Genomic DNA, 22320 nt, shown 5'->3' on the forward strand with positions numbered 1-22320 from the left:
GGTTAGCACTGTTAACTAAAATGACATTGGTGCAATAGTTAGAGATGACATTGGTTCAGGAGATCAGGATGTAGAATTGGTTTGTGTGGAGGTGAGAAATAATAGGGGAAGGAAGTCACTAGTATGATTGGTCTACAGGCCCCCCAAACAGTAACAAAAAGGTAGGACAAAGTATACAAGAAGAAATATTAGGTGCTCGTGATAAATGGACAGCAATAATCATGGGTGACTTTAATCTACAAAAAAACTGGAAAAATCAGATTTGCAGCAGTAGCCTGAATGAGGAGTTCATAGAATGCATTTAAGATATTTCTTAGAGCAGTACGTTCTGGAACCAACCAGAGAGCAGGTTATATTAGACTTGGTATTGTGCAAATTGACAGGATTAATTAAGGACCTCAGGGTAAAGGCATCCAAGGTCGCAGCGACCACAATATGAATTGTATATCCAGTATGAAAGGGAGAAGAGTGGGTCTAAGGCTAATAGTTTTCACTTAAATAAGGGCAACTATGTAGGCATGAAAGTTGAGCTAGCTTCTTGTTAGGTAAGGGAATCTACAGCCATTTACGCACCTCTGATGCTCCTCCCACCAAATAGAGGGGCATCAGGAACAGTCTTGCATGCATATGCGGCCGCACTGTGGACTAAGTGCACATGCTTAAGCCTGAGCAACCTAGTCTATCGTGCATTGAGACATTTGAGAGCAGCAGCTCTGATAGGAAACTGCTTACTTTTCTCAGACTGCTGTTCCCGTCGCATTCTGAGATCCACACTCAGTGCCATGCGCTGCCATATGAACACACTCGACCTCTCCCTCCAGCCGCACCCTTTTTCAAAGCTGCACGTGCCCCCAGTTTCATTTTATTCTTCGCCTCATCCAACGCCTCAACAAGAAACTTTTTCTCTTTCTCTCAAGTGCTAAGGAACGCAAGCTCCAACAACTCATCGACACCAACACCCATCTGGGACCCTCCACCCCTGCTTGTCCCTCCGTCCCCACCCCATCTTCCAATCCCAGCCCCAGCCGCGTATTCGCTATACCCCCTGACCTTCCCCTCTCCGATGCTGAACGTTCAGTGCTCAGCAAAGGACTTAGTTTCATACCCTTACGCCCTCAACTCAATGAATTTTGGGCTCGGCATGATGCTGAACTCTTCTTCCGCCGTCTTCACCTCCGTGCTCATTTCTTTGGGCAGGAGTCCTCTCCCCGTTCAACGGATCCTTTTACCCACCTCCAATATTCTCCCTCCACCTGGACCCCTCCCTCTGGATTCTTACCTTCTCTTGATCTTTTCATTGAGAACTGTCGGCGTGACATTAGCCATCTCAATTTTTCTGCTCCTCTCACCCATTCTAATCTGTCTCTGAACTTACTGCACTCCGTTCTCTCAGGTCCAACCCCAACATTGTCATCAAACCCGCTGACAAGGGTGGTGCTGTTGTTGTCTGGCGCACTGACCTCTACCTCGCAGAGGCTGAGCATCAACTCGCAGACTTCCTCCTACCTCTCCCTGGACCATGACCCCACCACAGAACATCAAGCCATTGTTTCCAGGACTGTCACTGACCTCATCTCCTCTGGAGATCTTCCTCCCACAGCTTCCAACCTGATAGTCGCCCAACCTCGGACGGCCCGCTTCTACCTCCTACCCAAAATCCACAAACAGAACTGTCCTGGCAGACCGATCGTGTCAGCCTGTTCCTGCCCCACGGAACTCATTTCTCGTTATCTTGACTCCATCCTCTCTCCCCTTGTCCAGTCCCTTCCCACCTACATCCGTGATTCCTCTGACACCTTACGTCACATCAACAATTTCCAGTTCCCCGGCCCCAACCGCTTCCTCTTCACCATGGATGTCCAATCCCTCTACACCTCCATCCCCCACCAGGATGGTCTGAGGGCCCTTAGCTTCTTCCTTGAACAGAGGCCCGAACAATCCCCATCCACCACTACTCTCCTCCGTCTGGCTGAACTTGTTCTCACACTGAACAATTTCTCCTTTAACTCCTCTCACTTCCTCCAAATAAAAGGTGTGGCTATGGGTAGTTGGCCCCAGCTATGCCTGTCTCTTTATGGGGTATGTGGAACATTCCTTGTCCCAGTCCTACTCCGGCCCCCTCCCACAACTCTTTCTCCGGTACATCGATGATTACTTCGGTGCTGCTTCATGCTCTCGTCGGGACCTGGAAATTTTTTTATTAATTTTGCTTCCAATCTCCGCCCCTCCATTATTTTCACATGGTCCATCTCTGACACTTCTCTTCCCTTCCTTGACCTCTCTGTCTCAATTTCTGATGATAGACTGTCCACCAATATCCATTACAAGCCTACCGACTCCCACAGCTACCTCGACTACAGCTCCTCACACCCCACTTCCTGTAAGGACTCCATCCCATTCTCTCAGTTCCTTCGCCTCCATCGCATCTGTTCTGATGACGCTACCTTCAAAAACAGCTCCTCTGACATGTCCTCCTTCTTCCTTAACCGAGGTTTTCCACCCACGGTCGTTGACAGGGCCGTCAACTGTGTCCGGCCCATCTCCTGCGCATCCGCCCTCACGCCTTCTCCTCCCTCCCAGAAACATGATAGGGTCCCCCTTGTCCTCACTTATCACCCCACCAGCCTCCGCATTCAAAGGATCATCCTCCGCCATTTCCGCCAACTCCAGCATGATGCCACCACCAAACACATCTTCCCTTCACCCCCCCTGGCGGCATTCCGTAGGGATCGTTCCCTCCGGGACACCCTGGTCCACTCCTCCATCACCCCCTACTCCTCAACCCCCACCTATGGCACCTCCCCATGCCCACGCAGAAGATGCAACACCTGCCCCTTCACTTCCTCTCTCCTCACCGTCCGAGGGCCCAAACACTCCTTTCAAGTGAAGCAGCATTTCACTTGCATTTCCCCTAACTTAGTCTACTGCATTCGTTGCTCCCAACGCGGTCTCCGCTACATTGGAGAGACCAAACGCAAACTGGGCGACCGCTTTGCAGAACACCTGCGGTCTGTCCGCAAGAAAGACTCAAACCTCCCTGTCCCTTGTCATTTTAACACTCCACCCTGCTCTCTTGCCCACATGTCTGTCCTTGGCTTGCTGCATTGTTCCAGTGAAGCCCAACGCAAACTGGAAGAACAGCACCTCATCTTCCAACTAGGCACTTTACAGCCTTCCGGGCTGAATATTGAATTCAACAACTTTAGATCTTAAACTCCCCATCCCCCCATCCCCACCCCGTTTCTTCCCCCTCCCTTGTGTTTTTTTTTCTCCAATAATTTATATAGATTCTTCTTTTCCAACCTATTTCCATTATTTTTAAATCTACAACTAATACCTTGTTAGTCTTTCCACTCCACCCCAACTAGAGCTGTACCTTGAGTGTCCTGCCATCCATTCTTAATTAGCACTTTTCTTAGATAATATCACCACCTTCAACACCTCTTTGATCCTTTTGTCTGTGACATCTTTTGATTATCTGCTCCTATCACTGCTTGCTTGTCCCCACAACCACCCCACCCTCAACTTCTCTCTCCCCCCCGCCCCCCCACCTTAAACCAGCTTATATTTCACCCCTCTCCTAACTATACTTCAGTTCTGTTGAAGGGTCATGTTGGACTCGAAACGTCAACTCTTTTCTTCTCCACCGACGCTGCCAGACCTGCTGAGTTTTTCCAGGTAATTCTGTTTTTGTTTTACTTTTCTTAGAACTGCTGAACTGTGATAACTCTTTTGAGAAGTAAATTGTTCCCATATAAAGCTAGACAGTCAAAATCAGGACTAAGACAAAGGCGGCTTATTAAAAGATCTTCAAAATAGGCCTTATCTGAAAAGGCAAATGTGTGCATGCATACCTCAATGTCCCTGAGACTTGATAAGTGCTACTAGCTAACAACCAAACACTTCAGACGGCTGCCAACTTAGTCGAACTGAAACGAGTGCTGCCGAAGATCACCAGAATGTGAGGATCCACCCCCAAATTATCACACTTCTAGCACCTGAACACCTTCTCCGTAATCATCTGGTTAAAGAGAACAACCCTAATTTCTCTAGTCTCTGAAGTCCATCATCTCTGGTACCATTCTGGTAAACTTTCTCTGCAACCCACTCTAAGGACTTGACAACCTTCCCATTGTTTTGTGTTTAGAATATTCTAACTGGGACCTAACAAGTGTTTTAAAGGTTTAGCATAATGTTCTTGCTTTTTTGTTTACTCAAAGCCAAGGATCCCGTATGCCTTTTAAAATAGTTTTCTCAACTTGTCCAGGCACTTTCAAAGACTTGTGTATGTACACCCCATGTCTCCATTTCTGCAACCTCTTTAAAATTGCAACATTTTTATATTGCCTCTTTTTAAGTTCAAAGTGAATAAAGAAAAGGGCTCAAAGAAAGGTTAATACACATTTTTGTGCAGCAGGAGTGAACCTCCTAGTTCCATAAGAATTATCATGGCCGCTGCTGCCTCGGGCTCTTGCCATTGCAATCACCTGAATCAGAAACTTTGCTACAAAATATTGCACTAGCCCAAAGACAGTAAGTTGCACAGGGACACCTATTTGGGCTATACAGTAGGGTTGGGTAGGTAGCCCAGTGCACTGCCCCAGACAGCCACCAAGAGTTAAAATCTACCCCCAAATTCACCCACTGTGACAACATCATGAAAAATTCCAAGTGTTCAATCTCCACTTCTACATGACTAATATTTCACACTGTACATTGCACAATATGCTACATTAAATTGGGAAGAGCCCTCAAAAACTGTTTAAGAAAAGTTGCACAGTAAGTTTCATAAATACATAAAGTGCTGGTACCTGAAAATCCCATGCTTGACTTGCAGAGCCCAAACCACATCCTGTCGGATCGGAACAATGTATGTACTCAGTATAGATATCAAAGCATTTTTTGTTCCCGGTTGAATTATAAAACATACCTGTTAAATAAAGTATTCAAACATTGAAAAAGTGTATAATTGGTAACATTTACTTCACTTAATAACTTCTTCAACTGACCATTTTATTTGTAATTGACAGCTCTGCCAATTTGCAAATCACCAACATCTCAAATGCCAGTGACAGTTAACCACACAACTGGGTTTCAGTCTTACAGCCATTTACAATGTTGATTATACTGTACAACAAACTTGAGAAGCTTCAATCATTAGTCGAACTAAGTAAATCTTCCTTTTCTAACTAATCTTTCAGAAGTTTGCCTTGGTGATAAAAATATAAGCTTAAGTACAGTGTTCTATGCAATTAAGATATGAACCTCCTGAAAACCAATAAGCTCCCAGAATTTCACATAACAGTAAAAATCAGGGAGTCTTATATAATTTGACAGATTTGATCACCACAAATACAGCATATTTGAATATATTAACAATGAACAATGCATGTTATATCAACTTTATCCTATACTGTAGGAACTTCATTATTGCAAATACATTGTATTGCTAAAATGCTGATTCCTTACACATGTTAAAGTTCCAGATATCCAAGTTCTGAGCTGTACAGTTTTCAACATAAAGATTATTAAATTAATAGCAAAGCTGGCAGTTATTTGAAAAGGCCAAGTCTCAAACCAGCAGGTAGGAAGGGGGTGGCACCAGGAAAAACTTTGAAAACAGCATTAAGTCTAATTGAACTTCATTTTCACTTTAGAATGTAATGTTTTTGAAGCCACTGGAATAGCTCGAGTAACCTAGTTTTGATATTTTATTGTGAATCCTGTACCAATATAAAAGAAAAAAATGCCAAAAATTGGACAAACAGAAACAAAAACTGATTTTTCCGATGAAAGGTCACAGACCGGAAATGTTAGCTCTGTTTCTCTCTTCACAGATGTTGCCAGAACTGCTGGGTATTTCCAGCATTTCATTTTTTATGAATGATTTTTAGGGTTCCTTTTACATTGATAGTCTGCTCAAAAAACCCAGAAATTTGCAAATGATCAAAATAGATATGTAAATCCAAATATCTATCTGGGCAAAAGGTTGACAGAAATCTAAAGAGATCTGTAAACCAGAATAATTTTGCATTCAGCCAGAGATAAATTAAACCATTTAGGTTTACTGCAGCCCCTTTCTGGCGGCACTTCAATTGATAAACACTGCTCTTTAACAAGTAGCAAGGATTCTTTGCACATGATTCAAACTCCTTTTATTTGTAAAAACATTAAACAGGTATTTTTGACATCCATAAACAAACTTATGGAATGCTGAAAACAAATTGCGTTGGTCATATGATGTACACCTGAACTCTGATAGCATTTCATTTGTAGAGTTAAAACATTTGGGCATGTCCAGGCAAGTCCAGCTGACATTTTTATAACTGTATGAGATAAAGCACTATTGAAACCAAGCAGCAAGTTAGAAAACATTCCACTCTGGTCACTATACCAAAAAGGTCAGCATGAAGAAGAAAGCAGTGAGCCCATGTTGTCACACAGATAACCTAACGGCATTTAGTGTTGTAATGCCGGACCACTGGCTATTAACAAACAACTGGGAACAAAGGCAACTCAGTTCTTGTATAATGGTGCACTTTCAACACCTTTACTAGCTGAACATCTCCATAACTACAGATTAATGAAGCAGAAAGGAAACACAATGTAAGCAACAAAGAATAGCTTCTAAGGATTACAGAACTTCAAGAGCCAGCAGCAGGATTGTTGTGAGTTAAGCACCATAATTGTAGTTTAACATATACTTTAACAAAATGATTCAACATATCAAAGTGTAAAAGTAAACTGAAAATAATTAAACATTTACTTTTGAAAGACTTCAGGGCTACTTAACATTTACTGAACGTTGTTTGTAACTGGCACTCTCATGGTCAATAATCAAACAATCTTTGCAAAAGTATGCAGTCTGACGAGATCTTCACTATTATGACTAAAGTTAGTGGACACTACAGACATTTCGTTTTTAAGACACTGGAACTTATAAAGGATCAGTACACTACAGCATGAGACACGGTGTTTGCTTTCTACCAAGTTGGAGCTTGTAACAAAAGAAACAATTGGAAGCAAACTTAGAAACCAGAACTCTACAGAAGGAATCTGTATCTACCTTAGAAACATGGCGGCCAGTTTCCACTGCAGTGTGGAGCACCAACCACTTGTTTCAGACACCTATCCTTGTAGGTTACTTGAAGAGCTCCTCAATTTACGGATAAGGAACATTCTGTGCGACATTATGTTGGAGGCTGAAGGAGTCACCTTTCCTGCACACAAAGTCATTCTAGCATCTGTGAGTAGTTACTGCAAATTATTATTAGAGAGCCAACATACTAAAGTTATCAAGTTGAATGTCACTGCAAGAGGACTCAAGCACGTGTTGGATTTTATTTATTCAAACAGACTAGAGCTTACTTTAGAAACCATTGAAGATGTATTAAAAGCTGCAGAGAGATTATTGGTTCAGGATGCAATCAAACTATGCTTTAGATTCCTTGAAGACCATCTCAACCAGAGAAACTGCTTGGATATCTTTAAAATAACTCAAAAATTTGGACCCGAGGAGTTAAAACAAAAAGCATTTTTGTATTTGGATCAGCGCTACAGATATATACTAGACAATCCTTGTCATCTGGTGGAACTGGACAAAACAACTCTGTGCAATATTCTACAGAACAATGACATACAAGAGTACAGTGAACTGGAACTATTTAATTATGCAACAAAATGGTTATATCACGATAAGAACAGGCTGAAAGATGCAGCTTATGTCCTGAAAAGGATTCGATTTGGCCTCATTTCAGCTACAGATTTACAGAAATATGTTCAAGAAATCTCAATTATGAAAACTGATTCCCAATGTTACAAGTACCTCCAGGAAGCACTTAGTTACCATTCTCGGTTATATGCTCAGCCCATACTGCCGTCCGAGCATACACGGATTCGGTCAAACTCTGAAAGTATGTTGATCCTTGGAGGCCGCACAACAAATAACAATGTTTGCAGTGATATTTGGGTTGCTGATGACACTGGCAGCTGTTGGAGAAAACTTGGAGAAATGCCTGTTCCTTTATACAATCATGGGGTAGTGGTTGTGAATAATTTTGTATTTGTTATAGGTGGACAAAACAGATTCGATGCCACTGGAAACCACCCATCAAATGAGGTATATTCTTCAACTTGCATTAATAGTGACTTTTTAAAAATCATTACCAGAAATTTGCAAGGGTTACATCTGAAACAAAAACAAAATTACCTGGAAAAACTCAGCAGGTCTGGCAGCATCGCCGGAGAAGAAAAGAGTTGACGTTTCGAGTCCTCATGACCCTTCAGCAGAACTGAGTATAGTTAGGAGAGGGGTGAAATATAAGCTGGTTTAAGGGGGGGGGGGGAAGAGAAGTTGAGGGGGGGGGGGGGCGGTGGTTGTAGGGACAAGCAAGCAGTGATAGGAGCAGATAATCAAAAGATGTCACAGACAAAAGGATCAAAGAGGTGTTGAAGGTGGTGATATTATCTAAGAAAATGTGCTAATTTCTTAGATAATATCACCACCTTCAACACCTCTTTGATCCTTTTGTCTGTGACATCTTTTGATTATCTGCTCCTATCACTGCTTGCTTGTCCCTACAACCACCCCCCCCACCCCACCTTAAACCAGCTTATATTTCACCCCTCTCCTAACTATACTCAGTTCTGCTGAAGGGTCATGAGGACTCGAAACGTCAACTCTTTTCTTCTCCGCCGATGCTGCCAGACCTGCTGAGTTTTTCCAGGTAATTCTGTTTTTGTTTTGGATTTCCAGCATCCGCAGTAGTTTTTTGTTTTTACATCTGAAAGTATGTCTGCACTTTGGTTCTATGCTCTGGATGTCTAACCACCTGGTGTGGAGGCGGTGGCACTGGCAGCCAAGTGAAAGGATTTCCTTCTGAGTCTGCTTCTGGATCTTGCAAAGTGACCACCCACATGTCCAAGGTGGACACAGCTCATTGGAATGGTCAATCTGGCTGCCTACCTCTCTTGTCCGCACCCAGGTGGCCTTGGAGAAGAAGCAGTGTCCACTGGCAGACCTGAGGTTTTCCATGAGCAGTGAGCTTGTCAGGGACTAGAGGGTATAATGGATAATAGTTATAACATTTAATTTGATACATTTATCTTTTTTGTGATTTTATTAGTTGTGCCCTTCTTAAAAGGGGGCATCTTTAGTAGAGTATGATGCTAGGATAACTGAATGTCTCCTTATGAGTTGATTACAAGAGGCATGCTTTCAGGAGGCTTTTCACAAGGCTTAAGACAAAGATCAAGGTACATGCAGTCAAGGGCTAGGTGGCAGAACGGATTGAAAGATGGCTGCAAAACAGTTTGATTTCAGGGAAGGATCTCAGACTGGCAGAAGTGGTGCCCTGGAGTCAGTGCCCACTGGTGCTTCTTGTGTTGTACATTCAATGTAACTTACACTGATTTGTTTCACTTCAGTTGCAACTAATTTTGAGTGAAAACAATTAATAATTAATTATTGACTGAGATTTCGACACTTGCAATGCTGGCCACAACTATTTTGACACATATGGATACTAAAGACATTTAAGTGTCACCTCTCTGTAACCATATTTGATTGTTATCCTCCTGCCAAAAACAAACAGAAAATAGGAGTACGTCATTCAGCCCTTGTAGCCTGCTCCGCCATTCAATATCATAACTGATCCGCTATCTCAACGCCTTAATCCTGTGCGTTCCCCATACCCCTTGACGTCTTTAGAGTCCAGGAATCTATTTCCTTCTTAAATATATTCAGTGACTTGGTCTCCACAGCCTTCTGTGGTACAGAATTCCATAGGTTCACCACCCTCTGAGTGATGAAGTTTCTCATCTCAGTCCTAAACGGTCGACCCTGTATCCTGAGATTGTGACCCCTTGTTCTAGACCCCCAGCCAGAAGAAACATCCTCCTTGCATCTAGTCTGTCCATCCCTGTCAGAATTTTATATGTTTCAATGAGATCCCCTCTCATTCTTCTAAACTCCAGTGAATAGAGGCTTAGTCAGCCCAATCTCTCCTCATACAACAATTCTGTCATCCCAGGAATCAGTCTGGTGAACCTTCGCTGCACTCCCTCTACGGAAAGTATATCCTTTCTTAGGTAAGGAGACCAAAACTGCACACAATACTCCAGGTGTGGTCTACCAAGGCCCTGTGCAGCTGCAGTAAGACATCATTGCTCCTGTACTCAAGTCCTCTCGCAATGAAGGCCAACATATCATTTGCCACCTTAGCTGCTTGCTGCACCAGCATACTTGCTTGCTTTCAGTGATTGGTGTACAAGGACACCCAGGTCCCTTTGTACATCAACATTTCCCAATCATCATTTAAATAATACTCTGCCATTCTGTTTTTCCTAACAAAGCAGTTAACTTCACACTTATCTACATCTGTCATGTATTCGCCCACTCACTCAACCTGTCTAAGTCACCTTGAAGCTTCCTAACACGCTCCTCATCGCTTACATTCGAGTTGTCAGCAAACTTGGAAATATTACATTTGGTTCCCTCATCTAAATCATTGATATATATTGTGAATAGCTGGGGCCCAAGCACTGAATCCTGCAGTACCCCACTAGTCACCGCCATTTAAGCATAGCGTCAAAACTTAGCATATTATTCATGAGTAAACTTACTTATTTTTATCTCTTCCACATTGCCACCATTACCTTGCCTCATCTCCATTGTCTTTACTAGCTTTCCATCTCCCAACACATCAAATTCAAAGATTCTAGCCTCATCTGCAAATCATTCTATAGCCTTAGTTTTCTGTACTTCAATAACCTTCTCCAGCACCATGATTTCTACTCTTCCAAGTATGGCTTCCTTTGCATTCTTCTAACCCACCTCTTTCCAGCATCATTTTTCTTCCTCCTGCCTTCAAAATCATCGTCAAAACCTGCCTCCTTGACATTCAGTCACTTTCCAAAACTCCTCAGCTCAATATCAGCTTGAACCTCTGCACATCTCACTCTGACACAATGGCCCAAAACTTCCGTTCCCCCAGGGGTCGTATCCAGGAGGTACCCGAGAAGGTGTGCTTGGGGACCCCCCCAGATGTTCTCATGCGTGGACTGTGCAGGAATTGCCTGGGAAGTTCAGCCTTCCATGGGCAATTAACCTGCACTGGGAATCATCTGAAACTCCAATTTAAATCAGAGACTTTGGATAGTTCTGAGTCTCTTAGCAGAACAGTTACCCCAGAAAAGTTATAAGGATTAAAATCACTTCTAACTGCTGGGTAACTATACTAGTGACGCCCCTAATCCTCCACTGGACCCGACTACCCTTCCAACCCAACTAATCACCTAAGCACCCCACCTCCCCACCTCTCCTCAACCCATCCTACCCACTGACCTTATACACTTACATTCTCCCTGGCTTCTCAAATTGGCTGGAACCTTTAAACTTATCCAGTGCCATAAAATTGCGACGGTTTCATATCCCCCAACTCTCTTGCACTGCACAGCGGATTCCCAGGAGCCAGTATGCTGCACATTTCTTAGCAGGCCTGAGTCGGAAGGTCGGGCGAAAAGTGTGCAGCTCCCACCTAAGGTAAATAAAAAGCAGCAGAGTGGCAATCTAACTGTGATTGCCACTCCTCAGAAGTTCTGGCCCCATATGAATCTAAGCTGTTATCTGGTTTAGCCTTGCTTATGAAGTCACTTACTGGAGCTCAGATTTGCTGACCTCCATTTGCTTCTGTATCCAAAACGTAGTATGACCAAATGTCATTGCCAGGACACACAAACTGCGGAGTTCTTTGTTTTGTCTCCATTATAACAAATATTTCTAAATTGATGCTACAAGAAACATTTAAAAACTTGGCATCATTAGCTGCACTTTTTTAAAGAAAAAAACGATTCAATTTATAGCCATGGTCTACTGCAAGTTAAACTACAAAGACAGATATCCAGGCAAAGCTAGGCATTTCTCAAAAATTGATTTTTAAAAATCCTTTCATTCCCCCAACTTACTTCACCCTAGTCCCACAACCCACAATTTTCTCCTCTCCCTCCCCTTAGTGCGATGACGCTTACAGGTGCTAGATATCCTCAGCTACCTCACCCGTACCTTCTTGCTTCCTCCGTGTGACAGACTTCCACACTGACAGCAGACCTGAAGCATAATGGGTATCACAGTTCAGTAGGATCTTAAAGCACATTTGACATCCACATATGTGCATTTTCCAGTAGGAGTCATGAGGTTGCAATCAAAGACAATTGATTCACTTTGGCACTCCCTTAAATACCACCCTAACACTCAGCACAGACTGAGTAAACCCGAGTTTAGTCTATGCTGAGCCAATAACTAGACCTTCCTGTGGTAAAACAAAACGTTGCCACATGTGCAATATAGCCGAGCTGCTTACTTCTAAAAATTCTGGCCAACAAATCTAGCCACCACAAATTGTAGAACATCAACTTGAGGAACCAGCTTCCCTACAGAATTATAGGAAGGTATTATCAAGAGTTCATTGCCAATGTTTGACATTGCTTTGTCCAAGTACTGATTTGGCAGTAAAATGCTACGGAAAGACAAAATGCATTGCAGTCCAAAGAAAGAAATATTTCTACACCGGTAAAACCAAGAAGGAAGATAAAATCTGTGCGGTATTGAATTTATGTAGAAGAGTCAACTGTGTGGTATCAAATCAGTTTATTAATTTGAAGATGCTCCAAATTTCAGTGTTTCACTAGAAATTATATTCAAGTTCACACTTATGTGTTGCTATAATAGCAGGGAATGTATCAATATAAACTAGTTACACATGCATGCACCCATGTACTTATTACCTCCGCCACTGTAGGTAGGAGGAGGTAACGTTTTCATCCGTTTGTTAGTCTGTTTGTCCACAAACAATACATCTTGAAAACTAATAGACTGATTTCAACAAAACGTGGTAGGTACTGTTATGATCCCTTTGGGGAAACCGTAAACCAAAATAACCAAATTTACTAAATGATCCTCAAAGGAAGAAATTACCAACAAGATTTCACTTTATGTAACTTTTTACTTTAACATGACTCAGAATGTAAATTAAACAAGGATTAAGATGCTTCGAATAAAAATAGTCAATGCTATTTTTTAAACTTTAAATAGTCGACACAACAGAAATATGTCCTACACAATCATAAGCACTCCCCTTCAGCATGTATGTCATTACGTATCGACAGTGTTCCACAACAAATCCTCTCCCCCTCAGACCACAGAAGTCCTGATGGTGTAAATTTCCAGAGTTCCTTTTTAACCAACCAATAGCACCCTGGTTCATGGTTTGGCCACTTCCGGGAAAACACCTCAGAGCCATTCACACAGCTTTCAAGGTTTTAGACCTTTTTAGCCAACTCAGACAGTACCTCCAAGAGCTCCTGTCTCCTTTTCTGCCAAACAGCACAACTGACCTCTTCCGGAGAGTAATTTGTTTCTTCTCCACAGAAGAATTTTGTGTTCCTGTTTCTGTCTGGGTCTGCTTTCACTTTATGTCTGCATTGTGCAATGATTACCTTCATCCTCAAGTTCCTCTGCTTTGTAGCTCTTTGTGTCTGTAGCTCTCCTTTGTGTCTATCAGCTACATGGCTTCTTTCTTAACTTCCTTCTTGTTGTTACTGCCAGGTCACATGAACCAGTATTTCCGATTATCCAAGAACATTGCAATTGATTCCTTTACAATTGATGCAAACTCTTAAAAGCCCTTTTCAAACATTCTTAAAAAAGCATGAGGACATGGAATCACCCTGACACTTCCCTAAAGATAGATTTGCAGGACAATGTTAATGAACAGGTTGCCCTCTGTCAAGTTTACAAAATGATGTACAACCAAAGAGTAGTGTCAGAGACAGGGTGTAATGGAGGAAAATAAGAGGGATGAAATCTCCCCAGATTGTTAGCAGGTTTACAGTTAGAAGCAGTGTCATACAGATCAAAGGCTCAGGCTTGATTCCTGGTCACTATTGAATCAATTGATCTCAGCCCTTCAATGACTAACAATTGAAACAATCTTGGTGAAAATCCACAATGGGTTTGTCATCTTGATTATCAGATACATTCCTGATGCAAAATGCGTGTGTGTGGCTACATGATGAGATTAGGATGAGACACAGCTGTGATGTCCATTTGCATTTTTGGAAAAGAGAAAGCAAGAAAATTGGTAAACGTAAAACAAATAACATACAACCCAGGGGGTTAACAAGAAAACTGTGTAAATGAAACAAAAATGTCAAAAGCTTACCAGTAAATTGCAGACTGCTTTGATAGTGTTAATATTTATTGACGTGATGTGGTATTAATAAGCTAATTTTCTGAATATCAGTTACTCTTCCATGGTCAGGTTCCCTGTCAGCATATACTTCAGAAAAATCAAAAAGTTCAGCTATTACAATGATCACGCTTAGTTTATTTTCTTTCCCCAGGTTTATCGGTTTGATCCAAGAAATAGCTCATGGCTTCAGGTTGCTGGCATGCTGGAAAGGCGCACGCGATTTTATGTGGATGTAGTTTTAGAAAACATTATTTCTGTGGCAGGAGGGACACTTTTAGGGAACCTCACAAATACAGTGGAAGAATACAAGTCTGAAGAGAACAAGTGGGAGTTTGTAGCACCTTTCCCAGTAGTGGTAGCAGACCACGCTGGGGCTGTACATAAAGGCATTCTGTATATTTCAGGTAAGGACAGAGGAAATGAAAAAAGCAACTGTACGTAATATTTGGAAGAGTGGTATTTTGAGAACTTTCATCTTAAAATGTTGAGTTCTTATGCTGACTTTTGCCAGAAGTAATACTTCATCGCAACCCCAAACCCTACTAATAAAATAAGCTGCATTAAAAGAAACATTGTGAGGGAGGATATTTAGTGATACCATTGATAGGAACATTTTTGTACATATTCTAGTATAACAGCAACACATCCATATGCATTGCGTAGGTTGCCTGCTAATACATGTCTGAGATACGCTTGAGAAGAGAAAAGAGAAGGGGAAAAAAAGGACAATTTGCAGAAAGTTAAACTTCTAACAGCAGTGTTGCTTGGAATAGTATTTAACTAGCCAATAAATACAATTGAGTGCACCAGCTTAAAAAAATGTCATTTCTATGGAAAGCTGAATACAAACATCAGTTATTACAGTGATACGACCAAGCGCAAGTCTTCCAACTGCAAAAACAGAAATTTCAGTTTAGTTAATCAACCCTCAATGATTAACATTTAACAAACTGGTCACTACAGTTATGCACTGACTATGTAGAGGTACTTATATAGCACACAGTAAAAAGGTTTTATATTGTTACTTACATTGGTTCCTGGTCCAGCAATACCTCAAATTGAAAACTTTCATCCTTGCATTCAAATCCCTTGCCTCTCCCCATTTCTGTAACTTCTTCTCTCCATAAAGCATTTCAAGAACTCTGATTTTAGCCTTGTGCATACAAGGTTTCCTTTGCAGCACCATTGATGCTCTAACTTTAGCCGCCTAGGAAATAAACTCTGCAGTTCTCTCCTTAAAACCCTCTCTCCTCTAAGATGGATCTTAAAACCTCTCTGACCAACATTTTGGTCACCTCATCCTAATATCTCATATGGTTCAGTGTCAAATTTTGTCTGATTATGCTCCTGTGAAGCACCATGAAATACTTTTACAAAATTAAAAAGGTGCTAAATAAATAAAAGTAGTATGATTTGTTAATGTCTTGTGGTGTTCCACATGGTTAGCTGGAGAATATGGTCTTACCTGCTGCTATTTCTCTTTGTATCAACTCCTGCTTATGTCTCTTTCAGTGCTTTGCTCAGTCCCCATCCGCTTCTCCTGCAAGCTGGAATTGATGGATGGTATGGTGTTGTATGGCAAGAAATGAGCCGCCATTGCCTGAAGGTTACACTTGAGTGGAGATTGTGGGAAAATGCGACCCTCATCAGTTCATTTCCCACCCTCTGGTACAAGAAAATGGGTGCTTGATGCAAGCTTCAATAGCAGTATCTTATCTATCTCCTGGGCACCTTATACCCTCTAGATCTGAACAATTGCTTCAGTAACTTCAGACCGTAACGAGATCCAATTTTCACTTTTTCTTCCCCTGTAACCAACCCCCAGGTTTTCCATATTTCTGTTTCCTCAGGCCTCCCATGTTGTAGCTTAATTTACACATTATGTCTCTTTAATGCCTTGGCTGTTTCTGCCTATTACTGGACTAAGGTACAGCAATCTGTTCCAAAATTCAGCTCAAAATTGTCATCTATTTTTAAATTCCACCTGCCCAACCTACCCCCACCACTTTTTTCTGACTGTATTAAGAGCTTCTCCCAGCTTTGAGTTTCTTTAAGTTTAGAAGGGCCCACAACATTAACATCTGTATTGTTTAAATGCTGTATGATTCCAGCATTGTGTTACAGATTATCAACATCTGTAGTATTTTGCCTTTTGTTATCATGTCTCTGTCACTTGCCCATCATATAAAACAAAAAGCCTAATATAAATTCTACTTAAGTAATCCTTCATGTTTTTGGAAAACAAGATGACAAATTTCATAAAGAAAAACTGATTAGAAATCACTAGAGGTTATATTAAAAAGTCCTTCAGTAAAGCTAAATAAACAGTAATGACGTGTCCAGGGAAATTAAATACACTAAACTTGATCAGACTACAAAATCAAATTTAGCTCACAGTCACAGCTCTGGGCAACAATATCAAGTTCAAGATCAGGTTTTTGGAAGAGATCAGAAGAACTCTGGTGAAAGGTCATCAATTTATTTTTCCACAACCCTATTCATTTTGGGACCCACTCCTTGACTTTTTATAGTACTGCTTATCAGTTCAATGTTAAGATAGTTGGCCCTAGTGACTCAGTTTTCACATATATGCATGGGTACTTGGCATCTGCTTGCCAATGGCCATCAAGAGAACCCACAAATGAGAAACTGCTGCATTAGACTCTGCATTACTCCCAGTAAGTTTTTCATCCAGGACAAGGCAACCTGCTTGATCGGCACCCCACCACCTTAAGCATTCACTCCCTCCACCGCCGATGCACCATATGCAAGTTGCACTGCAGCGACTCACCGTGCTTTCTTTGACAGCACTTTCCAGACCCCTGACTTCTTACTACCTAGAAGGACAAGGCAGCAGATGCATGAAAACATCACCAATTGCAAGTTCACCTCCAAGTGATACAGCACCCTGACCTGGTACTACATTGCTGTTCTTTCACTGTCACTGGATCAAAATCCTGGAACTCCTTTCGTAACAGCACTGTGGGTGTACCTGCACTAGATGTACTGCAGTGGTTCTAGAAAGCTGCTCACCACCATTTTTCCAAGGGCAATTAGGGATGGCAATAAATGCTTGCCTTGCTAGCGATGCTTACATGCCATAACAGAATAAAAAAGTGAATTAATCCTCTTCTGTGCTGTGACATTCTATTCTAATCTGAACAATACACTAGATGATGTCTGAAACCATATGTTCAGGCAACAGTGTATTCTGCAAGAACTATATGTAATTGTTTATTTCAAAACAGAGTATGTGAATTTTAACAGCATATATATTTAGCTATATTATCACTACCGTCAGGTGGATTCTCAGCTGGAAAAGCTGGAAAAGATCTGCACAGCTACCTCCCAAGGCTGCAACGATGGATCATTAACCAGTCCATGACATTTGCCCGTTGTGACCATGGCATGGCTACTATTGGAGACAAAATATTCTGTGTAGGAGGAAGGACTTTAAACTCAGTAAGAAAAATTTTAAAACTTCGTGTTGTTAACTTTAAATTTAAATATTTTTTTATAAACCGGTCAACAGTGTGGTTACAGCTTTAATTACAACTCCTGTAGCAATACCAAGAAACCTTTCTAAGAGCATTTACCAATATATTAGGCAGTACCAAATTGTGAAAAGAAATTGACAAGCAATTGGGCTCTGCCCGTGGTTTACAGTGAAACTGACTAAAACTGATGAAAATAGCGAATGCATAATCAAAACCTTTCGGGGGAGACTTTTCTCCCCGTCCGGTGTGGGGGGGGGGGGGGGGGGGGGGTGTTGGGCGGGAGCGGGCTGCGCACCGCCATTTTACGTGGGCGGGCCAATTAAGGCCCATCCAGCGTGACACGCATCTGGAAGCGCTGTGCGCTCCCTGTGCGTGCGGGGGGTGTAGGCTGAGGCGAAGCCTGCTGCCTCAGGGAGACTACTTTTGATTTGTAAAAATTTTAATAAAGGAAAAAAAAATTTAAAGACATGTCCCCTCATGTGACAATGTCACATGAGCAAGGACATGTCTATGAATTTTATTGAAAATTTCTATTAATGATTTAAAACCGTCGTGAAACCTCGTCCTGCTCATGGATGAGGTTTCATGATAAATGCGAAAGCCGCCTGGGCTCTTCGCCTGCCCGCCAAACTTAAGGTTGGGCCAGCACCTAAGTTAATTATTTCAATTGGAATTTAAATGGCCTTAATAGGCCTTTGACAGTTTGGTAGGCGTGCAGCCGACTCTGGTGCGCGCCCGCCGAACTAAATATCTGAATGACGTGTGGTGACGTCGGGACGCACGTCGTTTTATGCGTCGGCAAGCGGGGCCCGCCCCCGCTCACCGACCCGAAGATTTTGCCCTTGGGAATCAATGAGATCCTGTAGGCCTGCTTATATTAAATATTAACTATTTAAAATAATAAGATGGAAGCACACTATACTGCTGGATGGATTATGGACTGTTATTGGTGCCATCATAATGTCACTGTCACCAGATCTCATTTATATCATGTTCAAAAAATACAAAATTATACAAGGTGTTGTCATTATAGTGGTATTCATCCAGAGATTACTAAACTGCAGCTTCTCTTTATTTTAGTAAAAAGGATAGGCAATATTATACAATAGCACCATGACAGAAAAAGCCAACCGTTATACTTTGTTTTCAAATAAGTCAACTTATACAAAAAACATGAGCTTTTCAGCTTACGACCACAGCATTATTTGACTAACACCCAAACTATTTATGTTTGATGGCAATTATTGACGACTTGGAGGACAGTACATTTAAGTGCAAGCTAATTATAATTAAAAGCCTTGTATCTTTAGCTGCGCACCATACCTGAGGTATGGCACCTCAAAGGCACTGGCCTCAAGTCATCAAAGCAGCTATAAAGGAAAAAAGGCTGTTAGCCCAAATAACCACATTTCGTTAAGCTAACAATTCTAATATGCAAATGACATTTAAATCATTTTTACATATTACTTGTCAGCCTTTGCCCATATAGCTTAACTGTTGGGGCCACCTTTCCCCAATTGCACTCAATCCCAAACCTTCACTACCAAAGTTAATAACTGTTTTTTTTAACATTTTGGGTACAAATTCTCAAACAATTGTTTTAGCATGTAGCTTTACACTGCGTAAGAGGGGATTACTAAAAACACACTGCTTTAATTGAACCATAACACTGCCACATAGGTCAGCATAAAATAATAATAATGCAGTTATAGCAATTAAGTTACCCAACTGGCAGATAGCCAGGTGTGTCCAAGTATTCAAATACTGGGAATCATCATTTCCTACAATGTTAGTTCTTTGTGTCAGCTCAGCCAGCTTGGGAGATTATGTGCAGAAATGGGGACAGAGTACATTGCAATAGTGGATAAACAGAAAACTACAAACATTACTAAATTGGTAACAAATTCTAGAGATAGGAACAGAAACAAAAATAATTTAGCTATGTTATCTACAGAAGAATTAAAATTCATAAGTAAATTTTAAATCAAAAAAATTCTCTTTCACACAGATAGACTCAAACTCAGGTACCAAGAAAACACGCAGAACAACTATTTTATGTACTAATGCAGCCCAGCCCAAGAATATACCTCGGTGATCTATTTGTTCAATCTAGGAACTTCTAAAGAACATTGACAAACTGCTATTTCCTAATCCAAATTCCACAGAAATAGATGTCTCAATCTATGCACTACTTAATACTGTGAGGGGGAGGTGACATGTTAATTACAATGAAACAAATGTTGTAATGTTAACTTTTGCAATTTAACTGAAATTTATTAATTTCTTCCAGTCAGATGAGTGGTTTCACGTAAATGAAACAGAGTATTACATCCCTGTAGCTGACCAGTGGACTACACTTAAGGTATCACCTTTCGACTGCTGTCAATTTAGCACCTCTGTGCACAATTCCAAACTGTACATCACTGGTGGGGGGTCCATCCGCCAAATGACCAAAAAGGATAGTGTTTTTATCTATGATCCAGAAGCCAGACGGTGGGGAAGAGCAGGTGCCTTACCTCTGCCTCTGATGGACCATGCTGCCTGCATGGTTAAACTTTCTGGAGAGATTTTACGCAAATTAAAAAGTGAGGAGTGCACACATCCACTTCTTGGAACAAAAAAAAGTTCAACCCTCAATCTATTTGTCACCGATTAACATATACACAATACAAAAGTCAAAAATTAAACTACACATACTAAGGATTGCAAAGCCATGTAAAAAAGCTAGTAGCTTGCCTTTTGTCTACAAACGTTTGTGCTCATGTAGAGTTGATTATATGTACAAGTTACGTTCTCAGCATGAATTTCCTGAAAATCAAGCTATAAATCAAGATATTTTCCTTGTTAATAAAATCTCTGAAATTAACTGCGATGTGAGATTTGACTAACAACACATGACTGCTATTGTCTGTGAAGCTGCTGGTTTTACAGCATAAGGCAAGGTAAAATACATGTATACACAGTTACAAAAAGCAAGAGTACACTATGTATGCAGTCCTGAGTAATTTGGAATTCTATAACCATTACATTTGGCAATGGATCACAAGACATTACAAAACCATTATTGGTCATGTCTCCCCTAAACAATGAATGGCAAATTACAATGAATAAAATAATTTACAAAATCTGACATCTGCAACATCTTTTGCGCTAGATCAGCACATTATTAAACAGATATTGAAAATGTGAACTCTGTTTAAACTCCACAGAATAAAGGGTTATTTTTCACTGTTTTAATGCCTCTGATGATATGTATACTGTTTGCTAAGTACTTTGCTGAGTTCATCCCAAGAAATAAAAGATTTTCATTTTCATCAATTCCAGCAGGGGAAGAATCAGCAATGAAATTGAGACAGTGTTTTATCATTTTGGTCTCACCAATGTTGAGTGTCAATGATAGAACTTCATTTTCCCAGTTAAAACTCTTTATAGAATCACAGAATCTTACAGCATTCAGACCATTGCGCCTGAGCTAGCTGTTTAAACTGTCCAATTTGGTCCCACAACTCACCTTATCCCTTAAATGCTGCAAATTGGTCTTCTCAAGTACACGCCCAAATGCTTTTTAAAGTTCCTATGGATCAGATTCCACTACTCTTTCAGATAGTGTGTTCCCACATGAAAAGATTTCTCCTAATTTTCCATCTAGTTCTTCTGTCAATTATTTTGAATCCATGATCTCTGCTGACTTACCCACTTACCAGGAGTGTGCCCTACTGGCTCTATCAAAACTTCTCAATTTTGCATACCCCTAATAGATCTCCACCTAAATTTCTCTGCTCTCAGGAGAACAATCCAAGCTTCTCCAATCTTTCCACATAACTGAAGTATCTCAGTCCTGGTGTCAGCCTGGTAAATGTCTTCTGTACCCTCTCCAAGACCTAGACATCCTTCCTAAAATTGTGATGCCCAGAATTGTACACAATACTCCAGCTGAGCCCAACCTGAGATTTGTAAAGATTCATCAGGATTTCCTTGTTTCTGTATTTAATGCCCTGTTTACAAAGCCAAATATCCCATACACTTTAACCACCACCTCAACTTGCCCTGCCACCTTTAAAGGTTTGTAAATATGCAGTCCTAAGTCCTTCTACTCTGTACCCCTTCCAAAAGCTACCATTTAGATTATACTCCATGTCCATACTTTTTTTGTTAAGTGCATCACTTCACACATCCATATTAAATTGCATCTGTTGGGTATGTGCTCTTTTCACAAGTCTGTCTATAGTCTCCTGAAGTCTGCTACAATCCTGCTTGCTAGTTATGTTGCCAAATTTTGTATCATACACAAACTTCAAAATTTCACACTCCATACCCAATCTCGGTCAAATAGGAAAATAAATGTTCCTAATACTAACCACTGCATGGCCCTACTGCATACTTCTCTCTGAAGAATGCTCAAAGGAACACTGAAATCTGATGACTTATTGCAAGGAGTTTGATTTATAAACAGTTACTTCTTTTAAAAGAGTTGTATATAATTGTTCTTTATTGTTTTACTTTTAATAATAAAATAGGTTCTGAGTACCACAGCTAAGTGATATTTTTTATAAAGGAAACACCAAATCATTGAA

At 41.0% G+C, this 22320-nt stretch overlaps 2 protein-coding genes across 5 annotated transcripts in view; one reads left to right on the forward strand and one right to left on the reverse strand.

Moving 5' to 3' along the window:
* The window catches only part of LOC144685616 (uncharacterized), a 60027-nt gene that overhangs the window by 4705 nt on the left and 33002 nt on the right, over positions 1-22320 (reverse strand). For all 4 annotated transcript variants that reach the window (XM_078550321.1, XM_078550319.1, XM_078550318.1 and 1 more), the window contains exon 8: positions 4812-4930. In XM_078550321.1, coding sequence (XP_078406447.1) covers positions 4812-4930 — 119 coding nt within the window. The remainder of the gene's footprint in view (positions 1-4811; positions 4931-22320) is intronic.
* On the forward strand, positions 7076-15838 carry LOC144686087 (kelch-like protein 13). Its single transcript, XM_078551244.1, has 3 exons — positions 7076-8119; positions 14401-14653; positions 15762-15838. The coding sequence occupies exons 1-3, from the start codon at positions 7076-7078 to the stop codon at positions 15836-15838; spliced, it is 1374 nt and encodes a 457-aa protein (XP_078407370.1).

Source organism: Cetorhinus maximus, chromosome 10 (assembly GCF_964194155.1).
Source record: "Cetorhinus maximus chromosome 10, sCetMax3.hap1.1, whole genome shotgun sequence".
NCBI lineage: Eukaryota > Metazoa > Chordata > Chondrichthyes > Lamniformes > Cetorhinidae > Cetorhinus > Cetorhinus maximus.